Source organism: Aspergillus steynii, assembly GCF_002849105.1.
Source record: "Aspergillus steynii IBT 23096 chromosome Unknown P170scaffold_3, whole genome shotgun sequence".
NCBI lineage: Eukaryota > Fungi > Ascomycota > Eurotiomycetes > Eurotiales > Aspergillaceae > Aspergillus > Aspergillus steynii.
Window position 1 is genome coordinate 2,514,742 of NW_020194400.1, and position 27,507 is coordinate 2,542,248.

At 52.4% G+C, this 27,507-nt stretch overlaps 7 protein-coding genes across 7 annotated transcripts; 2 read left to right on the plus strand and 5 right to left on the minus strand.

The window, feature by feature from the left end:
* Window positions 1-64: 64 nt before the first annotated feature.
* P170DRAFT_435856 (putative bis(5'-nucleosyl)-tetraphosphatase) lies at window positions 65-1,636 on the minus strand. The gene is made up of 2 exons (XM_024849036.1): window positions 1,384-1,636; window positions 65-1,312 (listed from the first exon to the last, which is right to left on the minus strand). The coding sequence occupies exons 1-2, from the start codon at window positions 1,507-1,509 to the stop codon at window positions 401-403; spliced, it is 1,038 nt and encodes a 345-aa protein (XP_024705986.1). The 5' UTR covers window positions 1,510-1,636; the 3' UTR covers window positions 65-400.
* A 400-nt stretch (window positions 1,637-2,036) lies between these two features.
* On the minus strand, window positions 2,037-4,037 carry zfpA (putative C2H2 finger domain protein; the record flags this gene model as incomplete). Its single annotated transcript, XM_024847597.1, has 2 exons — window positions 2,037-3,460; window positions 3,530-4,037. 2 exons carry the CDS (start codon window positions 4,035-4,037, stop codon window positions 2,037-2,039), a joined length of 1,932 nt encoding a protein of 643 aa, XP_024705987.1.
* A 14,287-nt stretch (window positions 4,038-18,324) lies between these two features.
* On the plus strand, window positions 18,325-19,490 carry P170DRAFT_508833 (uncharacterized protein; the record flags this gene model as incomplete). The annotated part of the gene is made up of 2 exons (XM_024854609.1): window positions 18,325-19,175; window positions 19,275-19,490. Exons 1-2 carry the CDS (start codon window positions 18,471-18,473, stop codon window positions 19,488-19,490), a joined length of 921 nt encoding a protein of 306 aa, XP_024705988.1. The 5' UTR covers window positions 18,325-18,470.
* A 253-nt stretch (window positions 19,491-19,743) lies between these two features.
* Window positions 19,744-22,150, minus strand: P170DRAFT_435863 (beta-N-acetylhexosaminidase). Its single transcript, XM_024849037.1, has one exon. The coding sequence runs from the start codon at window positions 21,712-21,714 to the stop codon at window positions 19,903-19,905; it is 1,812 nt and encodes a 603-aa protein (XP_024705989.1). The 5' UTR covers window positions 21,715-22,150; the 3' UTR covers window positions 19,744-19,902.
* Window positions 21,805-22,324, plus strand: P170DRAFT_151538 (uncharacterized protein). The gene has a single exon (XM_024842520.1). The coding sequence runs from the start codon at window positions 21,896-21,898 to the stop codon at window positions 22,199-22,201; it is 306 nt and encodes a 101-aa protein (XP_024705990.1). The 5' UTR covers window positions 21,805-21,895; the 3' UTR covers window positions 22,202-22,324.
* Window positions 22,325-22,446: 122 nt separating this feature from the next.
* P170DRAFT_151545 (tyrosinase family protein) lies at window positions 22,447-23,865 on the minus strand. The gene is made up of 3 exons (XM_024842521.1): window positions 23,700-23,865; window positions 23,524-23,646; window positions 22,447-23,462 (listed from the first exon to the last, which is right to left on the minus strand). Exons 1-3 carry the CDS (start codon window positions 23,771-23,773, stop codon window positions 22,763-22,765), a joined length of 897 nt encoding a protein of 298 aa, XP_024705991.1. The 5' UTR covers window positions 23,774-23,865; the 3' UTR covers window positions 22,447-22,762.
* Window positions 23,866-25,705: 1,840 nt separating this feature from the next.
* P170DRAFT_151574 (dihydrodipicolinate synthase family protein) lies at window positions 25,706-27,160 on the minus strand. Its single transcript, XM_024842524.1, has 2 exons — window positions 26,978-27,160; window positions 25,706-26,903 (listed from the first exon to the last, which is right to left on the minus strand). Exon 2 carries the CDS (start codon window positions 26,876-26,878, stop codon window positions 25,928-25,930), a length of 951 nt encoding a protein of 316 aa, XP_024705992.1. The 5' UTR covers window positions 26,879-26,903; window positions 26,978-27,160; the 3' UTR covers window positions 25,706-25,927.
* Window positions 27,161-27,507: the final 347 nt, after the last annotated feature.

Below are 27,507 nucleotides of genomic sequence, written 5' to 3' on the forward strand. Positions count from 1 at the left end.
GCAGTTTTCGGAGCATCAAGTAAGATAAAACCGAGTTAAGATAGTTCAAGAATGAGACATCTCTCTCAGCAGCTGTGTCGAAACTGCAGAGCTCATCTGTGCTGAGGAATCATCCACCGAAAGAAATTCTAAATCGAGAGAACTGACAAAAATGAAAGGTTGATTCAATTAAACAAAACGCTGAATCATGAGCGCGGGAACAATGAATTTCTGGACATTTCTCATATCTATTTTCTTGAACCATGGCAATGCGAAGCTCATAAAAGATCATGTCAGTGAGATCTATCTTCTGGACTGAGCCGCAGAAGACCTTCCTCAGTCTTCATCACAGACTAAGGATCTGTACATCTTAGAGTCGGCTTGAACCGCTTCTCAGCCTCCCCGTCAGTTGCAGGGGGCTTCATAATAGAGAGAGTTCCCGCAGATCAGGCTGAGAGTAACCAATTTCAGTCAGTACCTTGACCAAAGTTTCTGGATTGCGACGTAATTGGTCCCATTCGGCTTCAGCTTTCACCATAAGGGTGCCGGCAAGCAGTGTGCCATTCAGAGAAACGACCCCTGCCTCGGCAATTTCCTGAGACACGGCAGGATCCACAGGAATTCGGCTACTTTCATTCCTCCTGGGGCATATCATCATCACCGAATCAGTCATGGCCAGGTTATAGCTGATCGCCGCCGGACCACTGCTTGCCTTAGCGTCATATGCACTCGGTCTCTCCTTTGCGGTTGCCAACGCTGTACGGTAGAGAGAAAGGTAGATCGCGTGGAGTGTATCGGCAGATGGGTTCGATGGCAACGGAAGCGCAAAGTGCGCGAACGGGAAATGGCTCAAGCACCGATACTCAGAGCCCGAGGGGGGCGGCTGCGACGACACGACGTCAATCAAGGGCTGCCAACCACCCGATTCTCCCTGTGCCATTGCTTCCACTGGTAGAAATTGCAGATGTCTGTGGGGTTGACTCGCACCACTTTCGTCTCCGGAATTGAAGAAGGCGAACAGTCGCCTAGACTCCGTGCCATCTGGTTGTGACCCCCATTCCTTAATGCAGGAAAATGCTGCCTCCAAGTCATCCTTTTCTAATAGGTCTGTCTGCGCCTTCCATGGCTTCGTGGCGAGGATGAAGTGGTTCGGAATAACGGGGAATTTGTTCAACACTAGGAAATGCGACGGGTTCTCTCGCGGGATCTGGGCGATCAGAAGTTCGGAGGACGGGTCTTGAAAAGGATCTGGCTTTGGTGCCTTGGGGCCTTGGTCGGACTTGGGAGTGGCGGTTGGCTTCTTTGCAAGGGCGGGGCAATATCGAAGTTGAAACTTGAGGCACAGAAAGGCTATCGTTAGCAAAGTGGGCATCGGAACCAAGAGATAAGAAGCAAGCACGGTACCGGAACCCCCGAGGCGCTAACGGTAGTAAGTTGAGTTTGGGAGAACAAGAGGTGACCCCCATCTTTGGCCGCTACAAAGCGCCGAGCCACCAGGGCCGACAGGTTCTCGGAGAGGCCCAATTGCATGATGTACTAGTAGTACAGCAACGCGAAAGCAGAGGAGATGGAAGTTGAAACAGAGTCGCGGGAGAGAAGGCGGAATGCGGGGGGAAACGCGGCCAGCTGAGCGGTCACGGGTCCCCCACTAAACCCGTTTTGCACGGGCCCTAGTGTTACGATTCGAGGCTTACGGTGTTCATCGACAGCAGCCCAGTAGCTTGTGTTCCAAAAAGAAGAATAAAATTCATTTGAATAAAATGGGTTGTCATCAAGGCCAAGAATTTCTCCGTTCAGAATGCTCCTTTCCAACCTTTTTTTGTTCCTGAACTCCAAATGGCACAGCCCACTAAGGAATAGGAGAAAGGAAGTATAAGTACAACACCACAGATATAAAGAAACTCAAAGAGAGAAAATGAAAAAGATCACACACAATGAAGAGGGGGATATAGAGAACAGGTTATTGGTATCAAGGTACAACGCAAACACAACAAAAACGCTATCATGCCACACATGCAAAATGACGGCTTCGTCAAGGAGAACGCAAAAGGACAGTCTTAGGACATCAATTCTTCGATGTCCACATCAACCTCGCGAGGCTGAGACAGATCGGGGAGTATCATGGCCGGCTGGCCGATGAGGTGAGTGGAAAGGCCATTCAACCAAGGGCCACGTTCCTCGTCGTTGGCACTCAGCACACCCTCGGCGCGCTTGAGGGTTTCAACATCCAGGTCGGTGACATATGCCTCACGGTTGGTGCCATCTCCCGCACCACCGGGGAGCTTGAGTCGAACTTCAAATTCGTTGTCAAGCATCATCTCATCCTTCCAGAGACGGCGTTGGCCGTCAAAAACACACAACACACGCTTCTTCGTCTTGATGTTGCTGCTAGGGCAACCCCAAGACTGGGGGTAGCGGTCACGATTATTCCGTCGCTTTGATCCGGTCGCACGCTTGCTAACGGCATTGTTTCCCAGGATGGAGCGGGATCCGGCACTTGGATTCCCCTTGGCCGCCTTGGAGAAACCCTTGGCGGACCGTCGGGCGGATGAAAGGTCGTTATAGTCATCGTCGTCATCATCATTTTCATCGTCGTATCGATCAACGGTACCAGCCGTGTCGAGTAGCATGTGCCTCTCCATGGTCTTTTTCACTTCCTCGTCAGACTCAACTTCGGCGAGGCGCTGCTGGTTGATGGCCTCGCTGGGCTCCTCCTGTTGAACCACCCGGAGAACACAGTCGTCCAAATGCTCATAGAAGTCCTGAGCATTGCTGAAGGTAGCCGAGCAAGTGGAGCACTTGCCAGTGGCATCGTGGCAATATCCAGTGACACCCTTGTTGGTTGAGCTGGCTGGGCTTCTCTTCCGGCAGTTAGGGGGAGTCTGCTCGACCCCGTGAACGGAAGTCAAATGACGCTTGAAGACGTCTGCCCGGTTAAAGCTCTTCTCGGCGGGCGAGCCGGATCCCGGACAGAAGCCGCAGACCATGGTTCCCTTGTAGTGGGTGAGGGTGTGCCGGTTCTTGTCGTATTTACGGGCGAACCCTTTGACATGGTATTCGCACGTAACAATCGGACATTTTTCCGGTCTTTCTGACTGGTGAGTCAACATGTGAGCCTTGAGGTCCTTGAAGATCCGGCCGCAGTCGGGATGGGGACAGCGATCTTTTTCTTTGCCATCTTCGTCGAAGCCGGGGCTGCTGGCGGCAGGGCTTGGTTGCGATCGGCGGGATTGGATGGAAGAGATGGAGGATCTTCTATCGTAGATAGACACGGGACGCGAGTGAGAAGGCATCAAAGAAGGGGACGAGGTTGGCATGGAAGGATAGGTTTCGGGGATTGCAAGTTGAGACGGGTCAGGGGATTGAGGGAGGAATGCGGTCTGAGCTAGGGAGAAATCAGGCTGCTCGGCATATGAGAGTCCAGGGGAAAGATGCGACTGCTGCTGCTGCTGTTGCTGCATCGGCTGAATCAAGGAAGGGTCTATGGAAACACCATTTGTCAGCTTTGTGCCTCCCATGCATCGAGTCGGTTGGATGCCATGAGACTCACCGACAAAGTTGTCAGGGTACTTTTTCGCATAGAATGCGTCCGACTCCAGCGTGTTCCCCATGTAATCGTTGGGAAACATATCGTTCATAACTGCAGCGGGAAGCCCCAGGCCGTGGTTGGTATCGATCCAGTTCTCTTGGACGACGTGCGCATTTCCCGAGTAGGGAGAGCCGATGGCAGAGGACGAGGCGCTTGCAATTGAAGGTCCGGATGCAGTGGAGAGACCCGGCATGTAGGGTTCGGAGGTCCGCGAAGTTGGGATGGACGGGGGAGTCGCAGGCATGGGAGGAAAGCTGGCTTGTTTATGGATCTCGGGGAAAGACTCGGCATATACCGGGGGCGTATCATAGTACGAGGGCTGAGGGATTGCGGACGAAGCAGGGGCCTGCCCGAATCCGTTCAGGTTGTCCATGTGAAACCCGAAGGTCTCCATCATTGCAGGATCCATTGTGAACTGTTGCTGGAAGTATGGGTTTTGCTGCTGTCGTGACGAATCCAATGCCAACATGGTGGCTTTGTCGGCGGATTGCGCAGGAAACAGGAGAAAATCAGGATGATCTGTTTCGCTTTGCATGCCCACTTTTCGTCCAATAGTGGTCGGCTGTGCTCCCCTGTGGTGGGTGGAGGTCGCGATGCGAGGGTTGATGTCAAAAGACGAAAGCGAAAAAGGCTATTGACGGAAAGGCAACAGATCTGCAATACATTCATCAAGTGTCAGCCACCCTCGATCACTTCTTCTCGGAAGACCTCGGTGGTATATAGGCAATGGGATCGGGTTCCACGCAAGGGACGGGCCGCGCGGGAGGACATACTACTCCGTACGATTGGATTTCCCAAAGAATATGTATCGGGGATGCAAGTGGGCTTTCCTGCGACTCGATCGGAGGATACTTCCAAGCTTGGGAATGGCTGGGACGTGGAGCGACAGGCGTCGGAGGATATCCCAGATCGCTCGTGGCGGCAGAAGGATAAAGTAGTAGGACGGAGAAAGAGTATAGAACGTGTACTGTGGGAGCAGAACAAGACAAAGAGTATACGAGAGAGAGCCGAAGCAAGAATAAATAGGAAGATAATCTATCGGAGGGGACAGGAGCCAAAGAAGATATAGGACTTGGAACGTGCAACACGATCCGATGCGATGCGGTGCGAAAACAAGTGAGAGATTTAAGAAGGGTAAAAAAAAAAAAGGTGCGTGGGTCTTTCTTTATGATGATCTGTTTCTCTCCGACAGGAAGTATTCGCGAAAGCCCGACCCGTGCCTCAAGTGGGAATCCAAGGCATGCGGAAGACGGAGTAGAGAAAGAAAGAGGGCGAGGAGGAAGTGGGAGCAATGGATTGATATGTGATTGCTGGCCCTATGAGTGCAGTGTCCCATCTGAACTCGCCGCAGACGGGGATTGACTAACACTACGAGGAACTAAGTAGACGCTAAGAATGGCCATCCAGACTACTGGGGGTGGACAGGGGTAAGTCATTAGCGCGCGTCGAAAATCGAAATACTCGAAACGACTGGGGTGGTGTGGGTGGGTGGGTGGATGATGTCGTCGATGATGGTGATGGATGGTGGAGGGGGGAAGGGATGAGGGAACGAACGAACAGGGGAGGGCGGGGTGGAGCCGTCGGGCGAGCAGAGCAGGGGCTGCCGTGAACTCGACTGTATTATTAGCAGGCACTAGCCATGGGCAATACCACGCTAGCCCTGCATCATGCACTGCCAGGCGGCCGAGCAGAGGGTTCTATTTTTCTCCATTTAGCCCGCTTTGCCGTCTTCCCTAATCCCAAGTAATTACGTTCTATTGGTGATATTTATATCTTTTGCTGTGGCCCGGGGCTTTCGCGCCTGCCCTGCAGCCAGCCCAGGCCGGCGGCCTGGGCATGTATACCAGTAGGGAACATGCGAATGAGTCCGAACCTTGCCAGTCGGTCGCGTCGAGAAATCCGATATTTTTAATGCTCCGATGTCTATTTATTCTCCAGAAACCATGTCCGGCGTCAATCGTACGGAGTAATGTAATAAATGCGCAATACAGAAAATGTCAGACTAAGTTCATCCATCATCTTCCGCTGCCCCCCAAAATAAAAAAATAAAAATAAATAAAAGAAAAAGAAACTAAGTGATCCACTTGGCCTCGGCCAATCCCTTTGCCAAAGCCTCCACAAAGTACAATTGTCTCTGAAGGCCCCGGGCCTATGAGAATTTTTATTCATGGTTCCTGCATTTTTCGCTTTCTTTTTCTTTTATGAAGATTATTCCAGTCCGGTTTGATTCAAGGACGCGCGGAAAAGAAAGGGAAAAAAAAAAAAAAAAAAAAAAAAAAAGAAGAGAGCGATGGTAATCCTGCTTACTTTTCTTTCATTACAAACATGGCTTACCAGCACAGCAGTCCGTAGAAACTCAACACCCTTAATATCCATGATTTCCCTTTAAGCTTGTTTAAAAACCAGTCAGACTAAATTAAATTGCGCAATATTAAAAGGCCATCTCTAATAGTCCTTAATAACAGACTCCGCAGAAACGCAAGATCAAATCGTCGTACACACGGACGGGGTCGCCGTTCTCCGTACCTACATATACATTCCAGGCATTCGTATCCGCAGGTGTCATCGGCAAGTCCGGGGGTACATGGACCATGGCTGTCAGTAGCCCATTTGACTATTGATCCAACCTTGCCGATTAATTTCAACCGTGGCTAACAGTCGAGCGTCTCCAGATCCGTCTGCAACATTGTTCGCTGATAAGATGGTGGCGAAAAACTCTTCCTGCTCATCTTTCTCAAACTGCATAAGCAACCAGACCTGCACGCGAGCGTCACTAAGGCGTGTATTTGGAATCGACCGGCTAAGGCTGTTTGTAGACTAGCGGATGGTCCTCATTTCAATCTCAACTCCAATTTTTTCGTTTTTATTATTTTTTTTTTCTATCCCTTTCCTATCTAGTCCTCCGTACTGGCTGCCATGATTCCAATAGTCGATGCAGAAGAATCCCATTCAATCACAGTGATAATGGACATTAGGAATCAATGATCGTCAAAGACGACAGGCTGTCAAACCGTCTAGCCCCCTCCTTCATCTTCTCCAGTCCCCTTCCCCGTCAATATTAGGCATATGAGCCATATCTTGGCAATTTGCAGGACTCCCGTCATGTCTTGGTTTCCCCGTACATCGGATATGATGATGTACCATTCGTTACAGTACCCAGCACCCTGTATCATCCTCCCGTCCCGTCAATCCGGTTCAGATCACCAACACCAACACCATTCATCATTTTGAATTTCCGCCCACCCAAACGACGGAAAAGCTAAGAAGTGCATCGAACTCTTTAGCAGCGGAGTAGAAAACCCATCGGATCTAACTAGCCAGATACCTTCTCCATAGTAAACAGATGGGCCACCGGAAAACATGGCCGGCAGTTCCGAGCGAAGCACCCAAGTTTTTTTTCCACCATGGAGCCTACGGAGTACTGACGATCTTAGCAGCTTAGCAGGGGAGACGAAAAAAAAGTCGATCGAAAACAGAGCGAGCGAGGGAAAAGTTGCCCGCCCCACAGTCCACACACACCCCCCTTTCAGAAACGTGCATCCGGTTCCTACAGGCTTGATTGGCCCAAAGGACTTGACAGGCGAAATGAAGCGTCATAAGAGCTTCTCCCAATCAGCGGCCGCAGATGGTACCGGACGGGAAGACGATTCTCATTTAGGGCGCCCGACGGGGGACAATCATTCTGCCCGAGTTGTGGACGGACGAACCTGAACTCACAGATTCTGTCCGTACGGAGTCTAGGCACGGAGTGGTTTTTTTTTTTTTTTTTTCTTCAAGAGCCGCACTCACCAGGTCTGGTAATTATTAATTAATCATGATGATACTTTTATCTGTGCCGAGTAGTAGTTGCGATCGAATTATTTCCCTTTTCGAACCCTTCATTTACTGGAATAGGAAACCGTCTGGGATGCGATTCCATGGTCCCCTATTGTGTGGATAGTGCGATGATCCGATCCATCCACCCCTGAGATGAATCTTTACAGAGCAGGTAGACAAATACTTCGTCGGATGAATTGATGGATGGATTGAACTTCGGGACCTCGGTGGTGGCTGGTGGTTTCGGTAAGACCGAGCGCGTAAACCCAATATGATTATTCACATTATTCGCCGTACAAAACGCATCATCTGTACATAAACGTGGAAGGTCATGTCGTTATTGGAGCCAGATTGTAGCCACGACCGGATTCAGTGGGTCGACTGTGGCTCATTCAAGGCTGAGTAGTTACGGTACTGAGTCTGCTTGGACTACCTAGCAGGTAGAAAGACGAGGTGGTATCCCGAGTACGAAGCAAAAATTACAAAACCCTACTAAGAGGCCCAAAAAGGAAAATATTGCGGTTGGTAAGCCCGGGGGGTACCCTGTGTCCCGGAACGAGTAGGGAGTAACAAAAATAAGATAAAATAAATTAAAAAAAAAAAAAGAAAAGAAAAGAAAAAAAAAGAAAAGAAAAAAGAAAAAAGAAAAGAAAAGAAAAATCCAATTAATGGGCAACACGGACATGAACTAGAAAGATGCGCCATGACACATCCAGATATGTGCCACACACACACACACATGTTTAGCAGCGACCATTCTCGACCAAATCACGACAGAAGGATTGCTCGGGCGTGGTGTCGAACACCAAGAAAAATAACACCACCACTAATAATACAGGCAAGAGCGCGACGTACGGCGCATTTGCGTTAGACCGAGATGCAAGCGCGGGCTTGGTAGAATGATGGAACAAAAAAGCAGCATGCAAAAAGTCCGGGATCCACGGACAAGAATCTGATCCAGATAGATTACCGAACACGGGGGAATGATGTAAACGCTAAAACAGAGAAAGAGCGCCGGTTAGACGCTGTTGGCCCTCAGGGCGATCAATTCATGCCAATCGCAGAACTAGCCCGACGGAGATTGACGAGAGAAAAAGGTGATCCTGTAGGTACGAAACGGACTACCGTACGGGCTTTACCGCCACTACCGTAAGCACCTACGCCGCCGTGCGGCGTATCTGCATACACAGGTGTTAAGGGAAAGTGTAAAAACCAAAATAAAAAAAGCAGGGTAAGTCGGTGAGGAAGACGGAATTAGCGCCACACCCTTGAATGAGCCACACTCCAAGAGCCTATCGCATGTCAGAGCGCGGATCTTCCCGCCCTTCAATTGGAAGATCCCACGTGCGCTAATGCCTCCATGACCGGATCGAGGCGCAGCACATTTATTTTTACACCGCTTCCTTTTAGATTTTTTTAGTGTCCTTTGTTCTGATTTTTGGTGGGTTTTTTGGTTTTTCAATCTAGTACTAGCTCCATGCGGGCGTTGATGTCATGGGATTATCCACCTGCCTACTCGGTCAGGAACCATGTTTTGAGTCCAGAAAAGTCCATCCTTGTTTGACGCTGACCGACGTTTCCGCACTGGAAACTCCATGCTTGGCTGGTCGTTTAGCGGTGGGTTTGGCATGTTCCTGACCGGAGTTTTTTCTCACTCTCTCTTGTGCCCGCCGTACGCAGTATGTCAGAAAACGTGGATGGGCCCGACCGACGGCCGGTATTGATTCTAAGCTCACACACGGTAGAAACTTTAACGGCAAGGCTAACTGGAGAGTTGTCAAGGCGTAGTTTATCGGTTGTTATCTTGATTTTCTGAAGTTTATTTGCCTGCTGGATATCCATATATACAATGCTGCATAGAACAAAGACAAATATAGGACAGACGATGTCCAAGCCACCACCTTTTCATCACTTTTTGGTCTGAAATCATATTCTACTTCGCTCCACAGTCTACAGCTGAATCCGTTTAGAAGGAGCAAAGTAAACAAAATCATCCCATCTCTGCGGAACCTCTCCGCCCATCGCTCATCGGACAATACTTTCCAAACAACCGTCGATTTACCGATTATCCCGAATTTATGTTAAAATATTATATCAGAATATAGTCCGCCCCAAAAAGGCTAATCAGTGCGCTCATAACGCGGGAGCAGGTATCCCCCCTGCCCCTCGATACTTCATGTCAGAGTAATACATTGCCTAGTAGGTACTGAAACCGATACGGGCGTCAGAACCTACCCAATGGGTTTCACTTTCCGCACGTGGCAGAGACCCAACGTGTAACTTAAATGATCCCAGGGAGAAGGCCATGAGACGGAGTACGGAGTCGGTCGGTCCTCTGCTGACAGGCCCCAATCAAGGAACATTCCATTCCAAGCCATGTGGTCGGCATCCAACACCCTTGCATCGACTGCCCAGGCGCCTCGTAGGAAAAGCAGGGAAGAAGAACCGACCAGACCTACTCGCCAGGATCATCTTTGGCGTCACACAATGTCTGAGACGGAGCAGTTTGTCCCCTCTTCTGATGCCAAATTTGGAATGCCAAATTTGGAAACAGAGATGGCTTCGTCGCATGCATGGAAGGGAGATACATACGTCCACAGATAGACGCCTGGCGAGGTGCAGCGCGTATAACCCCTGTATAGAGTAGAGTTTGCAGGGAAGTGGAAGGCGAGGGATGAGGGGGTGCATGATGATCAAACAAACGAGAGAGAAAAGGCGGGATGGACTAAGCCCTACTAACTACTCCGGGGAGAGAAATGTCCAAAGTGACGGGTAACGCTTAATCCCTGCCTCCCATGTGCCAGATCAGGACGGAATAGCCCCCCGTACGAGGGGTTGTATGCCATCTCTAGTCCCGGACAAGCAGGAGATCGCTAGGATGCGTCTGGTCCTGGCAATGATCTGCCAGACGCTAAACCACAGTTGACGTGCTTGCCCATTGATTCGGTGATTTGACAGATGACGCTGAGGGTGTCACTAAATTTAGGGCAGCTAAAAGGCATTAGTCCCGAGAGTAGCGCGGAGAGCCTGGCCGCTAAGGCATCTTCAAGCCCAGCAGCAAAAAAGAGGCCAATCAAGCCGTCCGGGATCAACCAACAGCGCCAGAGTCTGGAGAGTCGTTCACCCAACAGTCCAAAAATATCCAGCTAGCTTCAAAAATGTTGCACAGTATTCAGGTTGTAAATTTAGAACGTTGGGGGGAGAGAGAATTATGCAGGCAACGACCAGGTGCCATGTCGGCGCGAATTGCCCATGTCCGATTGCATCCAAATTCCAGAACCCACGACTTTCCTTCCGTCGGTCACTCCACTTCCCTGCCCCCACCCTGCACCTGTCTCGCATGTCGCTTGTCTCGGAATCGTCGAGCCATGTGTCCGGTTTCCAGGGGAAACGAGAATCCTCGTCACGATGACAACATCTGATTGGGAATTCGGCCCCCAACCAGCCAAACCGCACATACCTCTTAGCTTGGCCCGATGCAAGGAGGGAATGTGCATCGAACAACGCAAGATGGTGAGAATTTCGGAACGAAATGCGTATACCCCTGCCTCGTGGCGAGGTGCAACAGATGTCCTCAAACAAGCGCCGACCCAAGACAAATGTCTTGACGGGTTCCATTTTCCACCCACCCCATGTCAATCGAGTCTATAGATAGTACGCGTTGCTATTGGCCCATGCTCAAGACTAATTTTTCAGGCCAGACGGCACGTTGATTTGCTGACCGTCGCGCTGCGTTCCCCGTCCGGGCGCTTACACTGCATGGATTAGTTGGTGGGAATGCCTGCGATTGGGAACCCCTACTTTGCGTCGGTCGCCAGTAGGAAGTCGAGGAAGGGCTTCCAGAAGGTCAGCGCTGCATTCCTGAAACTGGCTTGAAACATGTGCCGATCTTTGTTGTCTTCCAGGTGGTTTCTAAGTTTGGAATTGACGAGGCCGGAACATGGTTGCGGATGGATTCGTACGGAGTCGATGTCAGGTGTCATTCTCCATCCTCCCCGTCGGTACCGTATTTTCGCACCTGTCAACGGGGAAACTTTACCCACTCGAAGGAAGTCAATTTTTTTTATTTTATTTTATTTGATCCATTTATTGATTTCCTCCCCTCTTATCTTTCAACCCACGCACTATGAGCAATTCCCCCCTGTCATCGACCCGAGACAAATAAATTAACCCAATCTAACCCACGGAGGAATCTCAAATCCTCACCTCCTACTCCGTATCGCAATGGCAACCCACCCCTGCAAATGATCCACGCCCCCCTGAGCGCAATCAATTAATTCTCGATCAATCAGAGCTGAGCGACGCCCGTCCAATGCGCGCGACTGGAACTAGTCGATCTAGTGCCCGACTGGTCTGGCATCGCTGGGGGCCGGGGAAATGATTAGCGGCACCACTTGGCATCCCGGCCCGGACAATTGGGGCTTTTAATGTATCTGCGGAAATCTAGACACGGAATTAATTTGCGCAGATTGATTCGATATTAATGGAGGCTGTGAGTGTTCGTGTCCTATGGAGCTCCTTTCGTCGAGCTAGCTTGCTCCTAGGAGATGCTAGATACATCGGTCGTCACTCGTCAACGAAGCGAAGGAACGTCACTCGGGACGGGGACGTGGTGGCGGCTCTGGCAGGATGATCTATCTGAACGGACTACGGCTACGGACTACCATGGAGCCTCTCGTAGATATGACTTACGAAGTAACTATCGTAGTGGTTGGACCACCTACTTAGCCCATTCGTAGTCTACTTGCGTGCTTGCTAACTAGCTAGCTTCTTCTCCTGATTCCTCTACCGTATCCACGGGCCAAAACATCACCAGGCACGTACGTATCAACCGACTCCACACGGAGCCAGAAAAAAAGAAAAAACAAGACACAGAAACCAAACCACCACAATTTACCTTTAGCCTCCCAATGAAACGAAGAACCCCACCTCGATATCAGCGGATCTCGCGCAAAATTGAATACCTGCAGCCTAGACCCTAGAGCCAGAGCCACTGCCTGGGAGTATGTACCGCGACCTTGCAGAATACCCGTGATCTGTCATATGGCGGTTTATTTATTTTTTTTTTTTCTTTTTCCTCTTTTCCCCTGCGTATTGGACGTGCGTACCCGAAAAGCACCCATCCCAGGTACTCCGTACCCCCGTTACTTATCCGAGGTGGGGGGAGGAAGAGGAGATGAGTTCCAAACGCTGTAAGCGGCATGCATGGCGCACTAGGTTGAGATTCGAAGGATCGACTTGCTTTTGCTGTATGTATGGACGGAGCGGAGCATGTATGTAAGACTGGATTGTGGTGCAGGAATCTCGTACTTTGGTCATCCTGGCTAGTTTGTGAGAGGGTGGTGGTTTATTGGCTGGATGGGATGGTCGTGGGAGTGGATTTGTTCGGGTATCGATGATCTGCTGTAGCTAGGCACTTGGACATGTCGTAGTGGATGGTGAAGTTGTCCAATGATGATACGAAAGCTAGAGGGTGGTGACTGGTGACCACTGGGTAGGCCAGTACCTACGTAGGCGTCATCACCCGCCTGGTTGGAATTTTAACCGCAGTTTTTAGCTACCTAGGCAAGGCATGTACTGTTACGTCAAGGCGGTTACGTCGTTTTCTGGCTCTATCAAGGTGTGACAAAGCGCGGGATGGAATGGGATGCAAAGTCGGCGCATTCCCCATGTCCAAGGAGAGATCTAGGCAGGGTCACTTGCCGGTGTGGAAAGTAGTCTCTAGTACCGACCAACTGAATCTACAAATGCGATTACCGGTTTGGTCACCAGTCTATTCCCTAGGCACCTTAGGTGTCCTTACTGGGGTTGGTTATGTGTAACGGAATTCGTATATGCGTGAGAAAATAGGTTCCCAAACCATGGATCGCATTCAAGGGATGGGTGGGTGTCTGGGGTTACACACCAAGTGAGGGCCTAACCAGGGAATAACCACAACGTAATGAATACCTAAGAGTGTGTGTCTGGAGAGTCTCTAAGATAACCGGATTTCGACGATGTAATTTGGTTCATTGGCGGGGTAAAAGAGAGGCAAAAAACCAGAATTTTGCCTGTCATGATGCAAGGTAGTCACATAGCCCTAACCGAGTGGAGGAGCATGTCCGATCTCTGTGTAACCACGCCCATCTTCAGCATTCCTTTTCCCTGTCTGCCTGTGCCTTCGGGGCGGGTGGCCAATAGTCCAGGACCAAATGGTACACAGTGCGTCCGCTTTGCGCGTGGGTGGGTATACGGGGTACCGCACGTCCTGTCTATCTAGGTACCTGGGTTCTGGCGATCATCAAGCACGTTCATCCGGGTGGCCAATTCTACAGCACTAAACAGTGTTGGTGAGGGGAATACGCCGGTGTTCGGTACGGATCGAGGATCGAGGATCGCGATCTCCATGGGCCTGGGCAGCGAAGAATTCGTACCGAGAGGGTAAGTAACGAGTTTAGCTCTGTTCGATCCCAGCGAGGGATTCCGAACCATGTCCGGACGTGTCAAGGCCACCAGTCAAAGGGCACAAACATCGATAGTTGCTTGCTCCCTTCCCATGGGATTTGTCAGATCTATCATCTCATGCACTGTCGATCGGAAATAGCTTCCGAACAAAGGAGGGGTTCCGAAAGTCAAAGGACGCCGGATAGCAGATGGAGTTTTCAATAGTCGCATTCCCAGCGGAGAGCTATCCACCGATGGTTGGTTCTGAAGGGGGGGAAAGAAAAAGATCGTGGGACTTGGGGCGAGGATATCCACTCCGGCACTCCATCCTGTGCTGGACTTGATCGAATCCATCCGGTCCAGGGTCACAATTGGTGCGTCACATGCAGGATGGATCCTGGAGACCGAGACCAGAGAAGACTCTGTCGGGCGTGGGAAGTACTAGTCAAGTACCACTGCTACCTGGGCAGCACCGCAAGAATACCTGGGCGATACCAGGCGGTCCACTTCTGGGGAGACGGCGGTGGAGTCACTGGGCAAAGGATCGTCGATCGTCCTGCCTTCTTGGCGCATCATGTGGCCTGACAATACCGATACCAGTGGGTGCCGGGGCGCACCCTCGGAGAACAGAGAATTACCGTCAGGATAGAACCCGAGGTTTCTTTCGTGGACGCCGTCCCCAACTTGCAACTTTCCCAACCGGGTAACCCAGTGATGCCCGGATCGGGACAAGATCGTGGCTCCGGACGGAAGGTCGCCGTGGTTCCTCAGGCACTGAGCCTATGAGAGGCGGCCCTGGTCCCCTCCGAGATCCGCCGTTAATGTTTTTTCTTTTTTCACTCATCTTTTGATCCCTTTCGTTCTGTTCGAAATTCACATGAGCGGTGTCACCAGATATGATCATAATTTTAATAAGAATAACAAAGCCCCAAAAGTACCCTGAACAACGGGGCGCTCGCTGGCCAGGGCATGCATACTTAGTGGTAGTTTCAAAACAATAGTTTCGGCTTCTCCGGGCTTTAATTTTGCACCCGCTCAACCCACCAAATTAAAGCTTTATCTCATAAACCGCATAAATGAAGTCACCCCGTCAAGTCACCTGACCCGCCTTCGGTCTCGGCCTTTCCGTTGGGCGTTGGCCGTCCGTCCTCGAGCCAAGTCTTCAATCCGACCCCCGTGGCTTGCATCAGGACGAATCTGGCAATCAGTAACGAAACGCAAGGCTCGTCGGCTCCGATGCGGATGGTTTTTCCTTTTGTAGGGCAGAAGGATGATTATCCTTGCTGAGAGTCGCCCTCGATCGTGCGAGTCGAGTGCATTGCCATCGAGGTTCCGCCACCCTGGGTCTTTCCACGGAGAATGTTGTACGGTCTCCTGTACGGAGGGCGTACGGACTACGGACTACGGAGTCGGATGACCTCTTGGTACCTACATACATACAATGGAGGTCGGGGAAGGATTCATTGTGTGGAGTATGGGATTGTTGGATACGAAGCTTGCAGAGTGAGCTTAATAACTCTACTCCACAGCCTCCACGGTGCTCTCTGTTGTATATCGCGGTACGGTGCTAACGTGGTCTCCAGATGATACTTGGGGGAGGCAAAAATAATACCATATTCTAAAACAAAAGAAAATAGGGGTGGTTCACTCCCTGCCTAGACATGTCGGCTCTGCCGCATTTGCCTCGATATATTTCCGATTGTTGGAATACGAGGACCCCCAAGGCCAGGGGGTAGTACCAATTGCCCGATCCAGGTCAGCCTACTGCCATTTCTGGAGTGCGCCGAACCTTCTACAGTATGTTTCGCGACAACTGGGTATACAGGACGGACGAAGTAGGGAGTCTGTCTGCCGGGACAAGCAAATGAAGGCTCAAATCTCAGTCTTACCCCGGTCTCTACTCCCTGGTCGCCGTTACAGAATGTCTCTCTTCAGACTTCTTGTCCTCTTGTCTACCAATCACTCTGGGGCTCCAAATTTCCGGTCAGCATCAGGCCTCCCGCGCCATGGAAATGGGAAAGGGAGTGGTCGTCATCTAGAAGATACCTATTGGCACGGAATATGCCATTGAATCATCTCACTCATTTCTTTGCTTTTCCCGAGACCACACACGTTTTGCCCCTCCGGAGCTCTCCTAGAAGGTGGCGTGGGCGTTGCTGCAAGTTACCCCTCCTCCTTTTTTTTCTTCGTCGGTCTGCCCCTCATTGAGGGTTGAGATAATTACGAACATGACCATAAGGAGGGGGGAGAAAAAACAAAGCACCTGCATTCGTGTTGGGTGGCGACAGGCGACCGGCGACAGCACCGGATCGGACATGTAAGCCTAGGCGACTGGCTCATGGCGGTTGGATTTCACTTGTTTCCTGCTCGCCTTTGTTGTCTTCTCCCCAGATCCCTGCAGGGGGAGTCATGTGCTGAGGAACTTGAACGTGCAGATCTACCTGTCTTGCTGTAGGGAGATCTCGTTTGGTCGAGGATTTCCAGCCAGACATATGCCTCCTACAGCATGTACCCTCTCCAGGCCATGACACCCGACACAGGTCGACAAAGGTTAAGAAATAGAAGAACCCAGGATGAAAAGTAACAAATGACCTCATCTCCAACCCCAGGGGGTAGTACAGTCGGACACCACATCCTCCAAGCCCCCTCCCACCATCATGGGCTAAAGAAAATCACCACGTAAATCGGAGACACCAACCCTCGGTGACAAGCGACCGACCAGGAAGAGCATCCTGCATGGACCGGTTTATGCGAACAGCACCTAGACGACCGATCCGGTCTGGCAGCAGAACCCTGGTGCCCATCCGTAGGTCAATGCAAGTCAGTCAGAAATTTCTCTTCCATGGCTCTTCCCCTAATTAATGGAGCAATTATTACTATCGCGCATGTACTCTATAGGAGTTCTCCATTTCGCCTCCGACCGTACAGAAGAAAAAAATCAAAAATTAAAAATCAGCAGGGATTAGAAAACGAGGCTGGCTGGACCCCTTCAATTTACCCCCGACGCCCTTGCCAAGCGCCTACAGGGCAACTGACTCCCCTAACAGATTCCATTATTCACGCTTCTACGGATTTCCCCAGACACCCTGCAAAGAAATAACTTTTTCTTCCTGGAAAAAAAAAAAAAAAAAAGGCCACCCCGAACGTGGCTGGCGGATTAGTCGTGGACAAGATGATGTGGAAAAGCGAGAACAAATCATTTAATTCCGGCCGGGAAACTCGGGAATGAAGGAAATTTCTGATTCCCTGTCACTTTCTTGGGAGTCCTTCGACAGAGGAGCAGGTAAGGGGAGGAAAAGGTGTGGGTGGACAGTTCCTATGTAAGAAAGTAGGAGAAAGGTGCTTGATAGCAAGGACAGATGATCGTCAAAGTGCAGATTTAGAGGCAGGATTGATTTGCAGAGGTCTTTTTGGTCGAAAAAGAAAAGAAAGTGGGAAGGGTTGGACCTTTGGCTTCGTTGGTTGGTGCGATGCTTCTCAGGCCGTGCGATTGGTTCCAGAGCAAGCCACGATTCCGTCGTCTTGGGGTGGACCCGACTGGTGCTCTTTACTATGTGGTTGGTATCTCTCTTATGATCTGAATAGATGATGTTGTAGATATCTATGATTGAGATGGTTAGGGACCGACAGAGTATTCTTTATGCCATATGGTGAGTAGACATCTAGACTCCGAAAGATATATATTAACCAAATCAACAGAAAAGTGACCCGTCGAGACCTCCAATCAATCACTGAATATGAATTCTCGAATGATGGATAGAAAAAGAACAACAGGGAATATCTGCTACAAACATGATCCCTGTCCATGGAATTTGATTTCATACATCAATCATCGAGCGAGTGAGAAATGCCCTGATCAGAGACGAAGATCCATCATCACATAGATGATGAACAGAACGATATCTGTGGTTTATCCTACGATGGCACTCTTCAAAACGGCTGCTTGGTGATCTTATACTCGAGGAATTCATTGACATAACAAGGCACTATATGCAAATCTATCTGATTTATATGTTATAGCTAACAGACCTTTGCACAGTTCCTACTTGTCAAAGAAATGACCGAAACCACTAGAAGGAAGACCAGAATATCCTCTCGACAACCAGTGCTAAGACACCTTCCATCAGCACGATGGAAAAACAACGAACGGATGAAAAGCTAATCCCATTCAACCCAAATGGTCAATAAATAAGCCTTTCGCGCCCAGCAACGAACCAGATCTTCGCCCACTCAAGCAATCCCAAGGAACTCGAACCAGAGAAGAGCTCTTTTCCACGGGACTACACGGGTAGGTCGATGAAAGAAACCCATCTAGACTCCGGGTCGCGAATAACTCTAACCAACTCTAATGCCTGCCCTGCTCTGCGAGTTCTTTGTTCGACGGGACCAAATCCGGAAACAATAGGGTAGCTAGAAAAGCTCGTCTTTTGAGGGTTGATTGAGATACTGATTAGGTTGCTCTAGTATTATGTTTATTTCTAGTTGGCCAACAGCCCAAGGTTTAACGGTTCCAGGTGTAGATTATGGCCAGGATCACCAGCTATACCTACCGAGTAGAGGCTATATATAAATAACATGAAATGCTTATTTACCAAGCTAAGCACGCCTTTTCCTGCTTCTACTCCCCTCTATCAAACAGCTCCTTGACCTCAATGCAGTCTCAATGTCCTACACACTTTTACCCTCATCTTCAAAACCACACCCCAATTCCAACACCCACTTCCTACACCATCATCTCCCGCTTCTCCTCACCCTATCGATTATCCTCCTACTCACCCTCACCATCGTCTTCCTCCTCCCCATCACCGGCCTCGGCATCGGCCTCTTCAGCACCCCAACCTCGTCATGTCCATGTCCATGCCTTACCCATCCTAACCCTGAACCACACTCATCCTCATCGTCAACCTCGCAAGAACCCATCCTATCAGAACAATACACCCTCAAATCGTTCCGCGAGGATACCCATAACGAACTTTTTACCTCCACCTTCCCCCCACCCCATAACCACGACCAAGACCAAACCAATGACCATTCATGGAACGAAAGCAACTTAATCCCCCCCACCAGCGGCGGCGGGATCTTTGCGTCTCACCTGGACAGCAAAACAGAGGAGATCGCGGAGGGCGTCGACCCGAACAGAACGCACAGCGGCGTCTTGGACAGGTCGTATGGGATCGCGATGTTTCATCAACTCCATTGTCTTGGGGCATTGAGGGGGAGGATTTTCGGCGAGGATTCAGCGCATCAGCACCAGCACCGGCAGCATTCAGGGCAAGCTCATGACTCTAGTTCTGGGGATAAAGACCCCGAATTCGAAAGAAGGAAAGAAACCGAGCACATGCTGCATTGCTTCGATTATATTCTTCAGGTTTGTTCCCCCCCCTCCCTCCCTCCAGACCATCCATCCACCTCCTAGTAGCTACCTACCTAGCGCTATCTACCTACCTGACCAACTAACATCATCAAGTCCATCCTCTGCAGTGTGTCCGACACGATCGAGCGTCCGAAACATATCGCGCCGCATGGAAGGCCAATGTGGCATGTTGATGGGATCGGGGACGTGCGGCGGTGTCGGGACGCGAGGGTGCTGTGGAGGGTGTCGGAGCAGAGTTTGAGGGAGCCGGTTGATATGAGGGCGTGGAGGTGGGAGGTGGGGATTGGGGTGAGGGAGTTCTTTTCTTAGGTTATAGGGTTGGGTCTATCTTTACTTTGACTTTCTGGGGGGTGTAAGATGGGGAGAAAGGGGTTGGGTTGGGGGTGGGTTGTGTGGATGTACGCAGGATGTTTAATGTTTATAGAGGCAGTGGATGGACGGATGGATGGATGGATGGATGGATGTATATTGGGCGCTGGGGTTGACTGGGGGTGTAATGAGGCGGCTTGGTGAGTAGATTACTCTACTAGTGCTGAAATTTCCTACTGATATTGCAGATGCATGGTCTCTAAAAGTAATCAATTCAAAATGATGGTCTGTACAGTCAAGACAGGATAACGGCAGATAACCCGACAACCAACCAGATACCATGCTAAGATCGAAATCAAGATCAAAATCAACAAATCCAAATCCAACCACCCAATGCAAGTTATGAAATCGACTACTGAATGGCCGTCTGGTTCTGGTACAGGTCGCACGCATGCGGATGCTGCAGACAGTACTTCGGCACCAGCGCCGTGGCCATCACCCCGTTGGCAACCAGGTACTCGCGGAAGTTCAGGATGCGCTGCGTCATCTCGGTCGTGCGCTTGTTGCCGTGCGCGTCCCGATTGCCCGACCACACCAGCTCGGCCAGCGCCGCGGCGCGCGGCCAGAACTGGCTGGACACCGTCACATCGTCGACCTGCTCGCTCCAGAGCGGGGCCGTGGCGCCGATAACGTGCTTGGCCTGCGCGGAGGTCAGGTTCAGCGTGAAGTCGTAGTCGTAGATGCGCTGCCAGGTCTTGTAGGGCGCGCACCACGAGCCGCCGCCGCCGCCGTAGTTGAAGTTGGGGACGTCGGCGGTGCCCGGGTTGGACATGACGTTGTAGCGCGGGTCGTTGGTCACGAAGCCGCCGCGGCCGCAGTCGAGATACAGGAAGTCGGAGGAGGAGACGATGACGTCGTAGCCGCGCGCCGTCAGGTTGGAGATGTACTCGAGGCCGTTGTTCCAGCTCTGCATGACGATGTCCTTGGGGACGTCGTGCGCGTGCTCGGCGGACAACGTGATGTCCTCCCACATGACGAGCCGGCGGTCGGCGCTGTAGTTGCGGAAGATGGGCACCGCGTGGTCGACCCAGTACTGCGCCAGGTCGTGGTATGTGCGCGAGGCGTCCTCGGCGAACCACTCCGTCACGTGCTGGCTGAAATTGAAGCAGTTGGGCTGGATCTCGTCGGCGCCAACGTGGAACCAGTGGTCCGGGAACAAATCCGAGATCTCGTTGTAGACGTCGCGCACCACCTCGTACGTCTTGGGGTAGATGATGTCCAGCTGGCCGGGGTTGGGCTCCACGGCCGTGTGCAGCTCCCACACGTCGTTGGACCACCAGGAGTCGGTGCACGTCACCATGTCCGGGTCGACCTGCTGCCAGCCGGCGGCCGAGTGACTGGGCATGTCGATCTCGGGGATGACCCGGATGCCGCGGCCGCGCGCGTACTTGACGATCTTGCGCACGTCGGCGTGGCTGTAGATCTCGCGCGGCGAGTATGCGTCCTTGGTCATCTGCGGGTAGGCGTCGACCTGGACGGGCCAGGACTGCGCGTCGTCCAGGTGCCAGTGCAGCACGTTGAGCTTGGACAGCGACATGCCGTCCAGCTGCTCGAGGATCTTCGGCACGGAGATGAAGTTGCGGGAGGTGTCCATCATGATGCCACGGTACGGGTAGAGCGGCTCGTCCTGAATGACGACGGGCTGCTCGATGAGAAGACCCTTGCCGCCGTCGGAGATAACCAGCTGCTGCAGCGTGGTGAACGCATGCAAGGCGCCCCAGACGGTGTGCGCCTTGATGGCGATGCTGTCCCGGTTCTCGGAGACGACCAGCGAGTACGACTCATTGACGCCGTGCTGGAGATCCGCCTTGTTGTCCTCCACAGTCACGTCGACATACTGCAGCAGCGCAGCCTCCGCCCGTTTGCCCTTGTGTGCCGAGGGGCTGGGGGTGCTGGTAGGGAAGGGCTCAAAGGACGAGATGGGAGCCTCGACCGCGGCGGGGACCCATTTCAGGTCGGAGATGGACCTCCAGGTGCGGTCCCAGGCATTGGAGAGGATGTTCTCCTTGGTGTCGGACTTCGTGCGCAGGTGCAGCGTGTGGGCCAGGTGTTTGGGACCGGACGAGCTCCAGCTGATGTCGCGCGGCGCAGGCAACGGGTTGACCTTGACGGCGGCCACGCCGGTCGCCGCAATCAACGCCGTGCAGAGAGAAGAAAAGTGCATGATCAGAAGCTAGCCCAGGTCGAGGGGACAGAAACCATGGACCTGGAGAGAAAGGAGCGAGGAACAAGGAGGTAAATAAAGAAGAATGCCGGGCGACAGAATGAAGGGCCAGGCAGGGCGGTGTTTCAGAGCGAGCACAAAGAGAGGGATGAAAGGGGAAGAAGATCGTCAATAAATAGTCATGGGCAATCGGGCTGGATCGTCATTCCCCATCATCCTGCCCCGGCTTTCGAGATTGGGTCGAACCCACCGGCAGCGTCACATGGCGTTTGCTGCGGCATCTTCCTCTATCTTTGGCTCCGCAGTCTCGTCGCAGTCGAGGATCGTGGAAGTCTCCAAGCCCCAACGACTCCAAATACTTCGACGACGCGAAGATACGGCCTCGACAGGTACCGGTACCTCCTGCCCGGCCGCATTTTGTACCCACCGTCGGGTACCTATACCGCCCGGGACCAACAACAAACAACAAACAGGGTTACATCTCTAGCGCCAAGGGGACGGTGACATCGCGATAAGCCTTGGACGGGGCGATGAGACTGTTTCACTCTGCCGTTAGCCTCATCCTGGCATTTCCATCGCCTCGACTGATCAGATGGACTCGTATCGGCTGCCTTGGCTGGTGGAATGACCTTTAATGACCTGCAGTCCTTCATTTTGCGGAGTTGCGGGGAGGCGTCGGGCTGGTCCGAGACGCGCCCACGGCTCAAAGAAACTAATTAATAGCAGAATGAAGTATGATCGAATGGTCGAATGATCGAATGATGAGCCAAGTATTCGGAATTAACTATGCGGATTCAGATTAAACCCTGCTATCTGAACCAGACCCCGAGAAACAAAACTGATCGATTATGCAACATGCAGTCCCGCGGCACCGTCAGTCACAAACGAAACAAATATTATGTATATCCATCCTCCACCATCCCTCTTTGTACACATTAGACAATATACTACTATCAGACCAGTCCAGGGGAGAGCCAGGGGAAGCGCCAGCTATCCCATCTCCCATTACTTCTGCCACCAACACTGACCACTCCTCATTCAACCCCAACTAAGCATACTCGTAGCAGAGGTCATGCGCGTGCGTGCTCACCAACTCTCCCACCGTCTTGGGCTCGCTCAGAATCCCGAAGCTGAGCTGCGTGTCCATCGTGACATTCGGCGTGGTCGGGTCGTTGAAGATGCTGCTGGTGCCATACGTCTGCGTCAACCGGTTCTCCTCGTCCTTGGCCTGCCAGAGCGCCCAGGTGCGGTCCACCATGCCGTGGTGAAGGAAAAAGGAAGGGTCCTGGGGCGACCCGAAGAAGTCTCCCATGATGGGTCCCAGCGATTGATGTCCCGCGGAATGCGGCCCGACAAACCCGCCCGGAGGGAACTCTCGCGCCTCACGGCCGTCCATATTGAACTGGAAGGCGCGAATGTCGGGGGAGTCGAGAAGGCGATCGACGGCTCCCTGGTTGAGGTAGAGGCCGGAGCTGGTGTCGTTGAATTGCCGAGCAAAGCAGCGCGGCTCGTAGTCGAAGAACGAGGGGAGAATCACATCCGACGTTCTGAATGCATTCAGATCCCGAACGTGCACCTGGGTGTTTGCAAAGGGGCCCGTCGTGACGCAGCCTCCGGTTGCGTTGGCGGCCGGGTCGCTAAGGGGATAGGGCACGCTGGGATCGCCATTGCCGGACAGAGAAGTCGGAGAGCCGTCGAATTCCGGGCTAGAACCAAGATCGCCGGCAGAGAGCGCCCAGTTCCAGTATCTGCGGGAGAATTCATTAGTCACATGAACGCGCGAAGATCGGTTAGGTCAGATAGACATACGGCTGGTTTCCTTCGTATCCGCATTCCTCCTTGAGAGCCTTCTCCCACAGCCAGAGGTAATGACGGTGCCAGGAGAGGAAGACGCCGTTGAAGTGAATACCCAGAGTGCTGTTGATGTGGGTGCTGCAAATATGGTCAGTCCCCGTCTGATGTACCATATGGTGAGAATGCCATACATAGCGAAGTCATCCAACCGGCTGCGGGCACCAGGGTAGTGCTCGGTAGGCAGCTGGCCCGGCTTCTCCTGCATACACTTGACGGCTTTGATGTAGCTTTTGCGGGTAGACGAAGGAAGCTCTCCCCTGCGGCAGAAGTCAGTTTATAGTTTTCCGAGTTTTCCGGGGCCATCTTGCAAGGCATCATTGCAAGGCATGGGACATACCATTCCTGTCGCTTCGCGCTCGCCCTCGCGTCGGAGGAGCAGTCACCTGCCCAGGCAGCAAGGACCCAAAGGCCCAGTAGGAACAAAGTTTTGGCCATGGTTGGTGCGGAAGCGCTTCTTGAGACTGCCGGCTTGGGAGATAATATAGTCTCGCGGCGGCACTGGAGGAATAGGGAGTCGTACCCGGGGGATCCGAACGATGGAGATTCTTGACTGGGTTGTTCCAAAGAATCCCATGGATCCGACGGTCTTTAAAAGCCTGGGGGTTGCGTGGGAGGTAGTAGCCAAGGTGGAGCCCAAAAGGGACAACGGGAAAAAGAAAAGAAAAAAAGAGGTGAGAGAGATAGGCATAGTTCCTGGATGCCGCATGATTATTGCTGCATGCAGGCCAGGGAAAATAAATCAATATAGCAGACATGATGCAGCGGTATCCTGCATGTCTGTGCCATTCATAGAAGTCTTGACCCAATGGACCTCGTATAGCAAGGCGGAAAAGCATTGCATGGATTGGGTTGCAACACGGTGACTGGGTTTCATTGTCCCGGGCTCCATCCTCGACGCCGCGAGTGACAGGTCGGATGTCGAGTCGTCATCAATTGCCCTCCGTCCCTTGCAGTGGGACTAGACCGCTTCCAAGATCTCCGGGATCTTGGTAGAGCCGGGACGGGTGGCAATGGGAGGAACAGACGAGTATTCAATAAACGAAGGAAGGGCGAGGGCAATAATTGCCAGCTGAATCGGAGGGAAAAACAAGCGAAGGCTGAAAGAGAAAGCCAAAGTCGCCGTCGCAGCGAAAGTGAAGACGAACGCCGCAAACACATGACCGCCGCTATCGATAAGCTTGTCCCGATTCGGCCATCCACGGGGGTGGATCGCCGCTTTGGGCGGTACTTCGGGGTACCTCGGGGCCCGCGCGGTTTGCTTGCTCCAGCATGTACCCGGCGGTCGACACGACGCTCTTCGACCGGCCTGCAAGGGACCGACAATTCATGCACTACTTGGACAATCAGCCGTAGCCTTGCCCGTCTCTCCTTCGTAACCTCTGCTCCAAGGGAATCACTTAGAGAGGGAATCACTGAGAGGCACTTGGAGGCCACCCAAAGGAGCAGTCAAATGGGATCCAGAAATCCCTCATGCTCCGGTCGAAAACCTCGCATCTCAACATCTCAACACCCCACTTGTCCGGTGCGCGCGTTGCATACTTCGATCTGCACCCTCTCGGACGGCAAAACCTAGCCAATAGAACCAAAGTAGAAAGAACCCGATTTCGATACATCAATGGTGTCGTCTCCCCCGCTTCCGCAATCGCCAATGATTCCATGGCCACCGCCAGGACGATTGATCGAGAATGCCAGCCCATCCAGAGCGACCGCTCTACCTCTCCGATGCTACTCGACGAAAGTTTGCGCCATCGTCCAGGCCGGCAGGACGCCATTCCATGCGGCATATAGAAGAGTTGCCGCCAGGAGAGTCGGTCACGGCCGTGGGACAACGGGGCGATGGCGGAGACCGCGGAACTGTTTGGGTTTGGTTAAGCTTTGCGCTCTGGTTGTCAAAGGAAAATAGAGAGGTGGAAATGTGACCGATCCACGGGACGACGAACATTCACAAAGAGCAGAGAAGGTGCAGCTCATCCCACACTCGGAGGGTATCAACCTCGCTCGTTTGGTCCAGAACCTGCACGTCGTCGGTCGAAGGTATCGGTGTAGCACTGCATGGGGCCAGATGGAGTGTGCGACCTGGGGAAAGACAGGTCCTGGGACGGCATTCGATAAGTCATGCTTGCTTGGCTATAGGTCAGAAGGATCACCAAAAAGATTCAAGTTATACGTCGGTCTGATCTCTCTCGTGTTATATCAATATGGCCTGGCTAGGACTTAAAACGTGGCAAAAAAAGCAAAGAAAAAAAAATGAAAAAGACGTCGGTGATTTGACACCCGCAATCATTGAAGCCAACAAAGTCATAACTTTCATGCGAAGGGGAAAAGGAATTTGAACACCAATCTGTGACTATATACTGTCTCACGCCTTTTCCAATTTCCGCTCAAGCTCGATCCCTTCCTTGAAGGCCTCCTGCAACGCCAATCGCTCCTCTGCTGACGGCACCACGCAAGGACGTCGCGGCTGTACTCCGTATCCCCGGTAGCTCTGTAGCGCACTCTTGACAGCCACAAACCCTCCCTTGATCGCGTGCCAGTCGGCTCGAGCCACAATTGCTTGCAGCCGCTGGGCCTCTTCCACCCGGCCCGCCCGGTACAGCTCCATGACCTGCACGCAGGCGCGAGGGATTAGATTGGCGACTCCGCCGATGATGCCCGCCCCGCCGGCAATGAGAGTCTGAAGCGTGAAGTCGGCAGATCCGCCAAAGGTCAGAAACTCGGGTTTGGCCTGGGCCGCGATACGAGCCAGCTTTCCGGTGTTACCACACGTCAGCTTCACCCCGACGATTTTGGGGTGCTGCGACAGCGCCAGGATATCGTCGGAGCTGAGATCCAGACCCGACGAGGCACCGGGGAAGTTGTAAATGAGCACAGGGACCGGCGAGGCGGTCGCCACGGCGCGGAAATGCTCCCGTAGGCTCTCGCCATCGACTAGGCCCTTGTAGTAGCATGGAGGGAGCACCAGGGCATAGTCACCCCCGGCCGCGGCGGCGTCGGTGCAGAACTGAATGGTCTCCCGCGTCGACGAGGCACCGCATCCGACAATGAGCGGCATGGTCGAGGCCCCGTGGGCATCTAGCGCTCGACGAGTGGCCGCCGTGATGACATTCCGCTCGTCACGGTCCAAATGGACCGCTTCGCCGTTGCTCCCCTGCACCACCAGCCCGGTCACCCCGGATTGAGCGAGGTAGGCGGCATGTTTCTCGACAGTGGGGACATCTACGTCCTCGTTGGGGCCGGCGAAGAAGGCGACAGTGGGAACGTAGACGCCGGGGGTTAAGGGTCGTGGTGCTGCCGAACCGTTGATAGCCATGGTTTATATAAGACGAGTGTATAATCTAGCAAATCAGGCACACGTTAATTACAAGAGGACGACCGGAAGACACGGAGGTTGTCCGGAGAGTTGACTGACCAAAGTGGAGTGGAGATGGATGGGAGGCGATGCGCAGTCGGAGGAGAGAAGGAGAGAAAGTCACGGAGAGAAGAAGGGGAAGAAGGCAGAAATAAGGCCGGCGACGAACATGAGGCGAGACTGGGGAAAGTATTCTCCAGAGAGGGGTCTCCAATTGCGCATTGTCAAACCGCAAAGCAGGCAGCATTGGCCGTGATGCAGATGATCGCAGGGCGCATCCCACCCCCACGCACCCCACAGAAGGAGGGGAGACGATCCATTGAACGGGCTCTTGATGATGGACGGAGCACGATGATTGGAATGGGTTCACCCCCACGTAGTTTGCATTGGCCGACGATTCGGAATAATGTCCGAGGGGGAAGGGAAAAGCATGGAGGAAAAGGAGGAGGTGAATGGAGACGAGAAGAAGAATCGACGATGAGAAGAATCGCGAGGGAGAAGATGGTCGAACAGAGACACAATACACGATACCACTCCGTTACCACCAGAACACCGCCAAAAATGCCACCCAGACGGTATGGATACGGGCC

What these genes read in the sequence shown, in the direction of transcription:
- P170DRAFT_435856 (XM_024849036.1), bottom strand. Translation starts at nt 1,509, where the DNA reads ATGCAATTGGGCCTCTCCGAGAACCTGTCGGCCCTGGTGGCTCGGCGC. An exon ending in TTAGCGCCTCGGGGGTTCCG is followed by an intron (nt 1,313 to 1,383) that starts GTACCGTGCTTG and finishes CTGTGCCTCAAG; the next exon opens with TTTCAACTTCGATATTGCCC.
- P170DRAFT_435863 (XM_024849037.1), bottom strand. Translation starts at nt 21,714, where the DNA reads ATGCACTTTTCTTCTCTCTGCACGGCGTTGATTGCGGCGACCGGCGTG.
- P170DRAFT_151538 (XM_024842520.1), top strand. Translation starts at nt 21,896, where the DNA reads ATGGGCAATCGGGCTGGATCGTCATTCCCCATCATCCTGCCCCGGCTT.
- P170DRAFT_151545 (XM_024842521.1), bottom strand. Translation starts at nt 23,773, where the DNA reads ATGCAGGAGAAGCCGGGCCAGCTGCCTACCGAGCACTACCCTGGTGCC. An exon ending in CGGTTGGATGACTTCGCTAT is followed by an intron (nt 23,647 to 23,699) that starts GTATGGCATTCT and finishes CCATATTTGCAG; the next exon opens with CACCCACATCAACAGCACTC. An exon ending in GGATACGAAGGAAACCAGCC is followed by an intron (nt 23,463 to 23,523) that starts GTATGTCTATCT and finishes ATTCTCCCGCAG; the next exon opens with ATACTGGAACTGGGCGCTCT.
- P170DRAFT_151574 (XM_024842524.1), bottom strand. Translation starts at nt 26,878, where the DNA reads ATGGCTATCAACGGTTCGGCAGCACCACGACCCTTAACCCCCGGCGTC.